This window comes from Apteryx rowi, unplaced genomic scaffold (genome assembly GCF_003343035.1).
Source record: "Apteryx rowi isolate R43461 unplaced genomic scaffold, aptRow1 scaffold_677, whole genome shotgun sequence".
In the NCBI taxonomy this organism is placed as follows: domain Eukaryota; kingdom Metazoa; phylum Chordata; class Aves; order Apterygiformes; family Apterygidae; genus Apteryx; species Apteryx rowi.
In genome coordinates this window covers 6778-21556 of record NW_020450957.1, presented here as the reverse complement: position 1 = coordinate 21556, position 14779 = coordinate 6778, and the positions used below count along the sequence as shown (strand labels likewise).

Genomic DNA, 14779 nt, shown 5'->3' with positions numbered 1-14779 from the left:
ATTAAGATGTTACATATTGCTAAAATCCACCTAACTGACAAGAGTATGGTTGCCTGGCAAAAGTAATAATTTTTAAAAAAATCGGGGTATCAATACTTGTTTTTATTTATAGCATTTGGTGGTAACCCAGATATGGAATCGCCCAGACAACTGTGCCTTAATCATGTGTAACTGCCAGCTTGCATTTTTGCAGGCACATCTACCCTGACAAAGGCTTTTAATATTTAAAATCATGCAGATTATCTATTCAGCCCTCAGAAAACTCATTGTGGTGAATTCAGTATCTCAGTTGCAGGCACTTCAGCTGCTGACACCTTTCTTCAGGCTACAGAGAGACTTTATTAATTGTATTAAAAATCCTGTGCAAACATTTAAAAAATATTATTTAGCACTCAATAAAGTATTTTTTTGAGTATGTTGCTATCTATCAATGTTGTCATGAGTCTCTAGATCTCAGAAGTGGGTTTTACTTTCCTTTTAAAATGCATTTTTATTCTAAGAGCCTCTGCTTATGCAAATGTATCAGTCATGTCTACTCAGAAATGCTTATATCATATCTGAGGTCAGGAATTCAGCTGTATTTAAATTATACGCCAGATGGATGGGCAATGCATACATTTCAGTTCTTTGACAACTTAATGAACATATCTCTTGGCAAGATTAGGTTATCTGAACATCCCAAATAATCTGCAGCAGTTGTCCCCAAACTTTTGGGTTGCAGTCTACTGTCAGCAATGAAAGCTGACCACAATACTGTCTCATCAACCTTTAATCGAAATAAGTAAAAAAATTATTTGCTTGCCTAGGGCAGCTATGGGTGTATTACTGTGGGGAAATCCTGATTTATAACAATTCTCAGAAATCTAGAAACATTAACTAATTAATTCATTCATCAGTTTGCAACCCACATTTTCAAACTGACCACTAATCTGGATATCTTATTCTTGGAAGACTATCCTGAAATACTGTAAGCCCTAATCTTTTCAGTGTGGTCAGGAAACAGAGCTTTTCTTCACAGAATATTTTGAGTTTCTCAAGAAGAAAAGGTCTGAAAAGTATTTTGGAAAGTTGAAATTTCCTGCAGAAGGCCAATACTTGGAGGAACAACTTAAATTTAACATTTTTGATCAGTTTTACCACTTATAAACAACATTGACATAATTTATACTTATGGATGCTCCATTCCCTTGGGAATTGATTCACTAGTGTCTTAAAATGGGAACCCATAATGAGCAGTGCTTAAAATCGGTGGATAGCCAAAAAGTTGGGCTATATGAATCATCCAAGGTCACACAAGAAATGATGTTAGTGGCAAAGCTGCAATGAGAACCTGGAAGTTACTGACTTTTGTCCTAATGGTCAGTTCACCAGACCAAGATTATGGGAGATAATGATAATAAAATACTGCAGTGCTCTCAAATTGCACAGAAATTGCACTTTCACTGTTCTGAAAAGCTATCATTGTTTGGAAGTCATCAAAATTGCTGGGCCAACATACTCTAAATACATAGCATCACTTACCAAAAACATGTAGTTTTTCTTAGTGAGTAACATTACATAAAAAGGCGAGAAAAGGAATATGGAAGTAGAACAGAAAATCCTGTTAAAATGAATGTAAAAAGGAATGAATGGTAAATAATGGATATAATTCTGTCTTTCTCTCTTCAGGCTTTGACTGAACTTATTTATATATAATACAAGCTCCAAGACCCTGAGAGCACTGTGGGACCACAGCTGTCCAGATGTCACTACTGCTAGAATCCCTTGGCCCTGCCTTCTTTTGCCACGGGTTAACACAAAGTCGATGAGAAGCTGAACTTCTAACAGACAACAGCAAACTGTTCCTGTCTGGGTGATACTCATTGCTGGCTCTTGCCATACTCCTCTTCTGCAACACAGTGTCTCTTGACTTCTTTGACCCTCCCATTCCTCACCTAATGTCATTCCCTTTCCTCATTTATTATCATTCTTTCCATCCTTCCCTGAGTAGTCCATTTCCTGGAATCTCAAATCCACATGTCCCTGCTTTACTCCAAGGACATTTATCCAAACTTGATCTTTCTTCCAGCCTTCCCTTCAGCTATCCTCACCTCCCACCACCATTTCCAGTATCCAGTCCTGTCCCTCAATCACTCCTTTCCTGGTTTCCCCAACTTCTTGCTGTCCTCTAATTCTCCCCATAACAACTCATGTATCACGCAATCTCTTCCTTAATTTGAAAAAAAAAGTGGTGGTGGTGGGAGATTCTGTACCCCACATATTTTGGCAACTCCCATACCATCTTATTTTACTTCTCATTTTTAAGCTCATTGACTACAATCAATACCTGCAGTCCATCTCCTCAGCTTTCACAACTGTCTTCACTGAACCTTACTTTCAACATGACCTCTAATGACCTCTTCCTACCTAATGCTGTGAATCAGTAATTATTTTCTTTTCCTCATTCAACTTCAATGCCACTTCATGCCACTCTTCTGGGCCTATCATCTTTCTTTCTTTCTTTTCCAAGAAGTTCCAATCTGCTCATGGTGACAGGCCATCACCGACGAATACATTTTCAGGAAACAGACTTTGTACTTTCTCCCAAGGTTCTCTTCTCTTCTGAGAATCCATCCCCTTGTTTTCAATTCCTTAAAACTTTTATTTTCCATGATCTCTCTCTCAACAAAAAGTCTGAATATGCTGGGACCTCTCTGCCCATCACGCTTACCAATACTATCGCATAACTTCCACAGAATCCCATCTATCTCTACCGATCTGTGTTGTTTTAATGCTTTGCACTTAGAGACTGTGCTTTTTCACAGAATCTAATACAAAGGCTATTAAGCAACATGGTTACATAAATACAAATTATAACAGGAGTTCAGATTTCATTGTAGTAAGCATAATATAAAGACCTTGACATAAAGAAAATAAAGAACTAAAACTCTTAAGAATGTGGGCTGGGCCTTAAAAACTCATTTCTTGGACACTCTGGGCATAATTAACTCAAATCCATTGACTTCAGAAATTAAGGTTTATATACAGATTCCTGACTTCATTGAAAGCAGTAGGCATTTTATTTATAATTTCAATATGGTCATGAATTTCCTATCTGTGTCTCATCATACTTTTTCAGTATTTGCAGTATTTGCAAAGAAGTAGTCAAATGGAATGCATACAACAGTAACATTTCATAGTCATATTCAGTGACCAGAAATTATCTTGACAGCTTGGTTTCTAATTCTGTATTAGGTTTGTATGCTAAATTTGACAATACCCAGGTACCAAAGCCAAGGTTTAATGGATCACATACGTGACTTAAGAAAACACAGTTTGTTTTTGTGGTAGCTAGTTTTACACAGACATAATAGTCTCTTCTGAGCTTTAAATTAATAAATTATTTAGCAGCCAGCACTTGTTCTTAGATGGCATGGCTTAGATGTCAATAACACCCAAAAGCATCCACATTTGCCAAACCTGTCTTGCATGAAATGGAATGAGGATATTTGTGTAAGAAAAATGGCAAAGCATGAAATTAACCTCTTCAGGGGTTTCACTAATGCAATAAAATATTGTAGTAATAATTATTATATCAGCATTTACTTAACTGTTGCCAAAGAATCATAATATTCCTACAAGGCCCACTGATGATGTGTTTACCAATTAGACTTTTGGTTCTCTGGTTGGGAGATACTGCCTTTAAGTTAGTATGCTTAAAAGCAAATTTTGTTAGGTAAGCTTTTAATATGAAAGATTAAAAATTGAATCCTGTTTTCTCCAATACAAAAGGATACAACAAATCTCAGCTTTTGTGTTAGATGAAGGTCATCTATATACAAGAGTCTCCACAGACAACGGTCTCTTTCTTTCTGGAGATTTACATTTGAATGAGAGACTAAATGCTTATTGGGGCAGCTCACTGGAGCCCCATGTGTGCGCATGTGCTAACTGAGTGGAAATAAAAGAGAGTCTGAGAGACAAGGCAAAACTGTGAGGGGTGGCTTCCATGTACATCTCCACCCTTACGAAATTCCTCACAAAAAGGTTGTGCTGAAAGCGATTTGCTTTATCCAGTCATTCCCTTTACATACACTCCTCTTTTCACCTGCTAAACACAGAAAATACTCAGAAAAGCCCTGAAAGAAAAACAAGTTCAAAACATATGAGCAGAATGGACTGTGACCAAATAATCCACCTGGAGTAAATCCTTAGACTGCTGGGTTTAGTGAATATTACTACTACACAAGGTGCTTGGGACAGGAAGTAGACTATAATATGTACTACTTCCAGTCTCTCCCTTACCTACAAGAAGTCAGAGTACAGCCTCAGCAGAAGCATTCCTCACCATTTTACTGCAGATGCCCTTGCAGTCACTTAGGAACTTGCAGTGATGCACAAGGAGGTATACAACTGAGCCCAAAGGCGTCACTTACAACTACTAGCATATTTAGCTACCACTAAACGTCCCTCACGTTCCTTGCATCTGACTTTGTACTCACTTAAGATACTAAAGTGGGATACTTTGTGTTCTCCACTGGAGCTTGTACTTTCCATATTTGGTATCAACTACATTACATTATTTCAGAGAATCTGAGAAAAGTTAATATACATGCACAAACAATTCCTCTTTAAACCAGTCAAAAGATTGGTTTTGCCCATAAACTATGACATAGATTACATTTAAACTCCTGGTATGCCATGCTCTCACTGAGAACTAGTCAAGTAAAAAACATGAACACTTATATAAATAATCAAGATCTTATAGTCTTTATTGAGACAGTTTCCACAAAAGAGAGGGGAAATTTTCCTTGGGTAGGGATTGCAGGAATAGAGTCAAAGTTACAAGGGATTACATACTGAATGGAACTCTATTTTCTAATATTTTCTAGCTTTGTGCCCATCTTGCTACAGCTATGACAGTCTGTTAATCAAAGTCCTATAGAACTGTATTTATTTTTGTGTATGTTTACTTTCCATTTACACAATCACCCTATAAAAGGAGTACTTATCCTTTGTGCTTGATGTCTTACAAAGTAATTTCAAGTCGCAGCTATCCAAACATACTATTCTAGGAGCCCCACCACTATCACTTCTTTTGCCCAGTCATTACCATAAAGTATTACACAGGAGCTAAATATACATTTCCCATCTTCATGATGTCCAAACAGTCCTGCAGTTGGAGAAATCAAATGTTCCCTGTGGTGTGCCCTAATAATCAGCATTGAGTGTTTTGGATCAGATAGGAGAAAATTCCAAAGCTTAAGGGCCTTCACAGAGAATTCAGGAAAAAACATAATTGTAGAGTGCTTTAATTTCAAAAACAGGATTTGTATGTCTGTAACACAGGAAATCCTTATGGGAATGAGCAAGCACATACACTGATATATATCTCCATTATCAGTGCAAAGCTGCAAAAACATTTTACTGATAAGTGTGTATTTTAAAGAATACACTAACGTGATTAAGCATAAAATCAAGTGAATCAAATGGTCAACTTGTAACGTGTGGGATGTGGTGGTGGCAGAGATGGCACTCATTTCCCCCCCCAAAAAAATCAAGAACAAACCAGAAAATTTTCTGAGTGAATTCAGAGGGGGCAACAGGGCATAAAGCCCCACGCAGTTTGCGAAAATCTTTATCTTTGGGCCTCTGCTTCTTCCATTACTTCTGTTTTGAGAAAAAAAAAAAAAGAAGCATGAGTCACCTGTCTGTAGCCTATGAATGTTGTCTGGACATCTCTGATCTTCCTCACTGGTGAATTTCATCCATTAATACTGGGCACAGGCACAACTTAAGTCCTACTTAAACTCAACATGTAAATGGATCACAGGCCTTGAATGGGCCTGTTCCACAGGTGATTTCACTGTGGCAAAATAGTAGGATTTTAGCTAGCTCATACACAGGGGTGAAAACTTTGTTGCATCCTACAACACAACTGTCTACAGTAGTTGTCATATGTGCCCTCTTCTTAAGCTATTTCAAGGACTTCATCCTCCAACATTATTAAGTGCAAGACTTTCTATTTTGAGCAATTTATTCAATTTGCATAAGTATATTAACATGCCTGAGCTCTATGGTTATAGCGTGAAAATAAAATGGGTCAAGAAATGACACAGTTAATAGCGGTATGAGAACTTTACATATATTGCATATACACGCTGGAGATAAGTAGGCATGTTGATAGACTATTACCATGTAGAAAATGCAGTACATATAGGACAATCTTCATCACAGCAAAGACAACCTTAACAAATGTATTTGTTTGGCTATTCTTTCTCTCCCCTCCAGTACCCTTGTTTTTCAGAACTTGACTTTGCATTCCTAAAATTAAAACTTTTAACATTCCACAGAAATAAGAGAAAGAATGAACCGGGAGCATGTGATTGTTTTTGTTTTGTTATGGGTGTTTTGCATCATAAATGATTAATTCCATTCTTAACCATAAACTTTTGTGAGTTTATGCAAAATATGACTATAACAATGTCATAGATAGGTGGAATAATAATTTAAAATCAAATGTGTCATTTCATACTCGGGATTTTTAATTCCACAGTACAGTAGAACTTGTCTTAGCCAACCAGTGAAAGGACCAACAAGATATAGGTCCTTAACCAGATGAATCTTCTAACGAAGGTGAAGTAGATTTTTCCTCCATTAATACAGGGATAATTTTGAATAATCTCTGGAGACAGTAATTTTTCTAATATTTGGAGAAGCTTTAGTACAGCTAATGCAGAGTTTGTTGAAGATTATATTGTATGAATTTTGTTTTCATATCTGTGATGCTTACTAAATACAAAGCATAATGCAAGAACAGTGTTTCCTATAGTTAAGTCTCTCACTGGGGAGCCACAGTCAACTCACTCTCTAAAGACATTGTCCTTTAAATGAATCAGGTATGTAAAATCACTAGGTACTGAAAATCTCAATAATTATTTTGTTATCTAAATTTTATGAATCATACAGATGACCACATTTATTATATTTCAAATGGCTGAAGATTGTTGTTACTTATTTCCTCTTTAGACAATTAAAAAGTCTAACTTGCTTACTGTGGCATTCATTTATCATCATATATTTATATAATTACACAGTTAAGCTAAACAAAAAACACAACAAGAACTCTTTGCTATTTATAATGAGCAGTCTTTTAAAATTCACACTTCTTTCTCCTTGCTGGCTAGTTAAAGACTTTATCCATTTAAATGGACAGCTTCATCATATTCTCTTCTAAATATAAAGCATGAGCTATTTTCAGGCCACTCAAGGAAAGTCATTGTGTGCAACACCGAACTATCTGATTTGTTGCTGGCATATGCATTTCAAAATGTCATGTTGTCCTGTTAATGGACAGGACCAGAGAACACTTATGACCATTACTGATTTAGATCACTGATTTCTTCACACTCAAAGTCACTTCAGTTAACAAGGTATATTGAATTTTACTTTTGAATAACACTATCACAGATACAACCTTCTCCTTCTCTGAAAAGTCAGCTGAATTTGTAATGTGCACTTATACAGTTCTTGATGAATATAAACTGGAAGGAAGTTGTCTATATGGTATGCAGAACTGTACAGTCAACTCTTGGTTGTCTGTGGGTGTAACCCAGGCTGCAGATTAGCTGTGCTATGCTAAAACAAAACAGAAAAAAGGAAAAACACCCACCATTTCTCTTTGAATTTCTGATCTCACTTTTTACTTCAGCTTAACTTAATTCTTCGATAAATCTCATAAATACAGGAAGTTCTTAGAGTCTTGTGTGCATATGCTTTGTATTACCTATGCTATAGCTTTATACAAGTTAGTCTACTCCATTTCCACTTCCAATAATTGAGAGCTGACTGTGTAACCATGGAAGAGCCCAGCAACCCAGTTTTTATTTGACATTTGTTAAAAAACAGATGTTAGTCAAAATACGTATTCTAATTCACCTCATCAAAAATATCAGACTTCCCTTTTATTTTTTAACCCATGAGTAATAACGGCCTGCTGCAGTACTGGACTCCTATTAATAAAACCAAAACGTTCTCATGCATGAAAGGCGGAGCAAAGACAATGCAAGTGAACAAACTCAATGCACTTAAAAGGAGAGAGATAAAGTGGACTCCTCTGCCCTCAAGGTCTAGAGATTGACTGAATGCCATTTTAAAAAAATATTTTGCAGCTGTACCAAAAATGTTGCCTTAATTTGCTAACTGTACATTTTATTCATTTAGAGGGTCATTAGCACTGAACATGCTTTTCAAAATCAAATGCTCCTGGGCAACACAACAACTGTGGTTTCTCTATGATGGGGATAGGAGAAGGGAAATGGTTTCCTGCTGCCCTCTCCCCATCCTCATTTTTCTCTGCATAACCTGGATAGCATCTATTACATGGCCAAAGCCAAAAGACAGAGATACCCCATCCTGCTAGCTAAATGTTGTGGAATGACCACTCTGAAAACTACTAAAGCAGCTGGGAGGAACCTGCATCCTCACTCTGTCTTCAGGAAGGGAACCCAGACACTGACAAACCCTGGGAAGCTGCTGCAAGAAGTGGATTCCTTATATCTATAGTGGAGGAGGGATGGTGAAATACTTCTTAAAGAGCCCTGGAGCAGGAGAAATATAAGACTTGGGAAATGAAATACATCCTGAAGAAGGTTTCACAGACAGACTGTCAAAGCACCAGTGGGGCAACAAAAGGGAGGAAAACAACAGAAGCAGAGAGCCTTTTCTTGAGGGCATGTATCCTTACTTTTTTTCCTGCCACCTTACTCAGGAAAATTAAAACAACTAACTTTGCACAATGCCATAAGCACTACAGATGAACGCAGATATAAAATAGTGTGATATTCATTGCCATTCTGAAATAGAGCAGTAACCTACCAGCCTGGTATCCTAGCTTTGGTAACAGCCTAAATCCTGTATTACAATGAAAGCAAAAAGCCTTTCATACTGTGACAGACAACAGTGTACTGAATTGGAAGGAACCTCCTTGCTCCTTTGAATTTATACTCTAATGTATGATGTTTGATATGCTGACTAGGATCAAAATGACAACCATGACAAAAATAGCAGGTACTATTTTAATTCATGTATACATACAATCCTAGTAGGAGTCTTTAAACTACTTGACATCCTGTGTCAGTGAGTTCCACTGAGTAATAATTTTGCATAAAACATTACTTGATATGTTGCCTTTTAATTTCGCTGAATATCCCCTTGATCTTTTAACACTGCAGAGAATAAAAGGAAGTACTTTTGTCACAAGACTTCTTATGGAACAACTACAAAAACTCACTTAAAGTACCCTTCCTTTGTCAGATAGTAATACAATTGCGTATTTTTCAGTTAGTCAAAGGAATTATATTCATATCAAAAGAAAAACATTTAGCAAAATATTTGCTTTCAGACTTGTTTACTGTTTATTATTTTAATTTACATCAGTTACTGCTTGCAAAACTTCCAGGGAAATAATTTTAAATAGTTTTTTTCTTTTCCCACTGCATAGTAAATACAGCCTTCTTAGTATTTCAGAAGCATAGTACTATAGAAACGCTAGGGCCTGCTTCTGCTCCAAATGAAGTTAATGGGAAAACACCAACTGACTTTATTAGGAGTTAGGTCAGGCCCTGAATTTGCAGCTTTTGAAATTTCATAGTTGAAAATGTTCTGGCTAATCTTCAGAACTGACTACTTCTACAACTACAACAGTATTTACAACTTTATTTATATGTACTTCTTTATTACAATATGTAATATCAATGTTCCTTGTAAAGGTTACTATTTTATAGAAATTAGACTGAAGTTATTGCCAATCAACCTTTTAATAAACTTAAGTGGGATAACTTTCAGAATTTTTCTCAACATACGATTTAGTTTTTATTCACTCTTGCTATCTTTGACAATTGCTTAGCTATCTAAATTTCAAAGCCTTTTTCAGTGTAATAAAAAAGTCCTTTTGGTAGAAGTTTATTGGTCCCGTTTCAAATTATGTTCTGAAATATTCTTGTACTGATGAGGACTCATTATTTTAGCATTTTTTTCTGTTTCAACACAGTATATTAAGCCATGCCTCTCAACCAATCAACCTCAGTGTAAAAGTGTAAGTGAGGTCAAATAGATTGCTCACTAAATCTTTGATCAAGTTGTCTGATCACATATAGACACAACTCTCTGAATTGTTGCATATGTTGCATAATGTTATCATACACATTTAAGCATTTTCATTATTGACTGCTGCTTGTGTAGGTATATATTAACTTGCTGGTCATAAAACAACAACAAAGGACAAGATACACCAATACTGAATTAAGACCTCTAGTCTTGTCTCTCCAAAAATTAAGAAAAATCAATGCTCTTTATGATTAACTGACTCATGATGTTGTGCTTCAAATATACACATTTTCCAAAATTAAACTGTGAAGTTTATGTCAAATACTGTGTTGTAACTTTAAATATAACTGACATATTAGAACAGATAGATGGGTAATTATGATAAACTACACAATAGTGCTACTGTAGATAATATCATTTATCAATCCTGTGGTCCCCATCATTCATGCATTTACAGTTTGGGAATACAGTGACTGCAAAGGATAATAATTCATAATGGCTACATTCGCAGTACTTCATGCTAGCTCACTAGACAAAATAAAAAAGGTTAATTGTATAACTGGAAAAATGTAAAATTTTATTCCAAGAAAATTAACAAGCTACACAGGTAAATTTTGGCAAATGCAACTTTATATTGAAATCCACACATCTGTATCTTAAAGAAGGAAAGACTCACAGACTCTAATGTATTTCTAAAATACTAAGAAATCATATTATATGCTTTCACAAGTTAAAACTTAAATAATTTAAAACAACCAATACACCAAAATGTGCAGAAAATATAAACAAGACTGTGCCTTCAGTAGAATAAATGCTTCACAAATTGTGCAAGATATCATACTAAGGCTGCGGTCTCCCCATGACAGCTGTCTTAAAATATAAACATACATCAACTGCCTGTGTTTCTCAGAACAAACTAGAAAGGGCGGCACACCTAGAAAAAAATCATATCATCCCAGTGATGTGCATACTGATTTGGGGAACCATTGGAGTAAAAAGGAAAAAAAAGAGGACTAAGTGATCTTTCATGCACTCCCAGATGACTGACCAGAGTTACTGATTCAATTTTCCTTGCTTATTTGCTTCAATGCTAAACAAAATGGAAGATACTAGATAACCCTTTAAGGCAACATGTGTTTATTCTGTATAATTATAACTGTTCAATTATGACTGGATATTATCATTATTGTTGCCTAACAGACTGATATCTAGCTTTTTAAAAAATATAAATAAGAGTCTATTAAACTTTATACCAAATCAGCAAAAAACACAGAATACAGTTAAATGTTAGTAATTTCACCGTTAAGGAAAATGGTATTTAGAAAGAGTAATATATTTGGAAAAAAAAGTAAAGTCTAAATCTGAACAAAAATACTGCTTTGGAATGCTCCCCAAAACTTACTCACAAGGCAAACAGATTTGTAAGTGTGATAATCCAATAATGCATGGCACATCTTTAATCAGTTACAGTACTTGAGTCCCCAGTTTTCAGTCTTTGCAAAACAATAATTGTATGAAATGTTTTAAAGATCTTCAGATGTCTAAAATTAGTTTTATCAACACATTAACCTCATATCAACTTAATTTATTAAGATGTCCAATGCTAATCTTTTTGATGGTCTTATTTTATGTAGTGATATACACAGCATTTAGCACTGATACTTAGCACCTGCTACTTTCATAATCTAGATTTCAACCACATAAAGGAATTCAGGGCAGTAGTTCAGTCCTTTGTTCTTAATTACAAACCTTCAGCAGTGGTCAGCAGGAACATGTTTAGGTTTAAAACAGGATTAGAGGTGAGCTATTGCAAAGACTGCAGAATGTTGCCCAAATCCTTACAGCTGCTGACATCCCATTCTTGATTTTCTTCTCAAGACATGGCTACAGGCCACAACTGCTTAGCAGAGAATGGTAGTGTTTCACAAGGCTAAAGATTTACAGATGCTCCCTCATATAACACAGTAAGGTTCCCTTGGTAACCTGGATTTTCTGCAGTAAAGAAGGGTTGTGCTGAAACAGCGCCTCAGCTCCCTGTTGGAGAAAATGCAGACAAAAGGATTGATTCCAGCTTGGGCAAAACTCATCCAGACAGCGGCCGTTAGAAATCCCCCGGGTACTACAGGCCCTCTTGCAAAAACTCTCCAGTAACAGGCTACCAAATAGGGACCCCACAAGGTCAGAAAGAGGAATGTCATAATGTAGAACATTCTGCTGATTCTCTTCTCCATTTTGAACTCATCTAAAACCAGTAGCCTTCTCCTGCCTGTGGTGTTCGCATTTTGCCTGATTCCCAACAAGGTTGGAGGTGTGGGACCCCTTCCAAATCCAGCCAGCCAATTAGCAGCTGCTTGACCACTGGCTCCGGGACCATGAAAAGTCCAGTTCTGACTCACTGCTGCAACAAACTGGACTGGCTTCATTTTCCTGCGATCGTGAACAAAAAATATCAGCTTGAGGTAGACAAGCTGTGTGGCTAGGAGGATAAGGGCAAGAAGAAGCATAAATCCCAAGGAATCATTAGCCCTGAAGGAACGATGCTGGAAAGTACATTGGTCTTCCTCCCTAATGAACGAGTAGGTGCCCACATCTAAAACTGGGGGGAAAGCCATGGCTACAGAGAGGGTCCACACCATACAGATAACTGCCAAACAAGTCCAGAAGGTCAGTCTTTTTGTATAAAAACGGTGGTGGGCAATAGCTAAGTATCTGGTGACGCTTATGCAGAATAACATGAAAGCAGTGTGGAAGCAGGACAAAACCCCCAAAAAGGCAATCACTTTGCAAGTAAGAGTCCCATATGTCCAAGTAGAGCCATTTTTTACAGAGGTGAAAACAAATGGGAAACAAATTGCAGATCTGAGGATATCTGAGCAGCAAAGATCCAACAGGAAGTAGTAAGGAGCTCTATGCAAGGTCTTATCTTTGACTAGCAAAATGGAGATCAGAAGGTTACCCACCACACTGACTCCTATTATGAAACCCAGTGAAGTCAGTTTCAGAAAAGCTGTTAAAGGAGAGAGATTTTGTAAAATGTTGTCAGCTGCATGGCTGTAGTTCGCCATAGATGGATGGATGATATGTATATTGCCTCAGTCAAGTCTCATGATCTATATATAAGAACAAGGAAAAAATAGATCCATACATCTTACTGAAAATGTAATCCACAAACAGAACTGATCTTGTGTCTAGTCACACAGCACATCCTCTTCTTTCTGATTTGTCATGCCATCAAAATATCTGAAAAAAAATCGAGCTATCAGTTCTTAAGTTAACAAGAAATGATGTCAGAAAGTGCTAACAAAGATGTTAATTTATGGAGAACCAAATGAAGTTGTAAATTTGAGTACTATTGTTTGTTTTTAAAAATCATGAGGCAATTTTTTTTTTTACACTTACTGTTTAGCATGTTTGATTATTGGCATTTCACAGATTGGGCTAGTGACAGTTTCAGAACTGACCAGTGCCCCTTATATTTGGTAGGATATATAATTTTACAGTTAAAGCCTCAGAGATTTTATGAATCAAATGATTCCCAGTTTGCAAGTCCAAGAGTTAATCACTGACATCTTTTAAAAAAAATCCCCAAAGACTTCTCATATTTTGACATTACATACATTTATTTTATGGCTACAGTATTTGTCAATGTTTTAGAGGCAGCTACTGTGTTGATACGGATCACACCCAAAGAAACCCTGCAGAATTTATGTTTTTTAACCCAAGTCACCAAAGCACATTAATCACACAGTGTTAGTTCATGCACATTGTAAGAGAAACAGTATTCATTATCTCCCTCCCTTCCTCCTATAAACCATAATTTTGTCATTTAGGCTTTCAAATAAACAGGTATGCCAGACAGACGATAGCACTGTGCTTTAGGGTCTTCCTTCCCTTCTCTCCCCCCCCCCCCCGCTTTAATGCAAATCTTTAAAGCCTCGACATAATTCCGAATAAGCAACGGTTAATGGAAATACTGAGAAGAAAAATAGGCAACACACCCAAGATATAATGCCGATCCTTTTGGAAGGGCTGGTTTTGGTTATGCTTAAATAAGCATATAATAAATGGATTTTTTTTTAAGCTAATTAGAGCCTCGCGATTCCTACTAATCCACCCGGTGAATCGTACCGGAACGTATTTCATGCAATAAAATAAAATAAAGAACTGTCTGCTGCTGTTTTTCCCCTCCAGAGCCAGGGACGGGAGCCACAGCAGGCATGATCAGGCTCCGCCGCTATTCTCATGAAGTGTTTCCTATGCCACCTCGGGTGCACAAAGGATATTCCCACTGAATCCCAGCAAAATCCTGCCATTCTTACCGTCCACAAAAGAGCCTGATTGCTGCTGTGTAAACAGAGGCTGATCAGATCATGGCACATCGTTTTAAAAACCATGAAACCAGGCGTCCCCCTCCCCCTCCCGCCGCTTCCCCTCCTCCGTGGAGCTGTCCCCGCCGCGCGGCCGGCCTGCCTCCGCGCACACGCACCGCGCACCGGCACACCGCACACACCGCACACACACCACACTCACACCACACCACACACCACACACACGGCCGCACGGCGCCGCGCTGCGAGGCGCCCGGGTGCTGCCGCCGCCTGGCAGCCGCCGCTGCCGGCGCCCGGCGAGAGCCCCCGCGGCGGGGGGCTGGGAGAGCGGGAGAGGCTTTGTCTGCCAACGCGTCCATGACGCC

At 37.5% G+C, this 14779-nt stretch overlaps 1 protein-coding gene across 1 annotated transcript in view; it reads right to left on the bottom strand.

Annotated features, from left to right (window-relative positions):
- The window catches only part of GPR85 (G protein-coupled receptor 85), a 38787-nt gene extending 25636 nt beyond the window's left edge, over positions 1–13151 (bottom strand). Inside the window, exon 1 of the mRNA XM_026085807.1 lies at positions 11836–13151. Within this exon, the coding sequence (XP_025941592.1) occupies positions 12039–13151 (1113 nt within the window). The 3' untranslated portion in view covers positions 11836–12038. The remainder of the gene's footprint in view (positions 1–11835) is intronic.
- Between the last annotated feature and the right edge of the window lie 1628 nt (positions 13152–14779).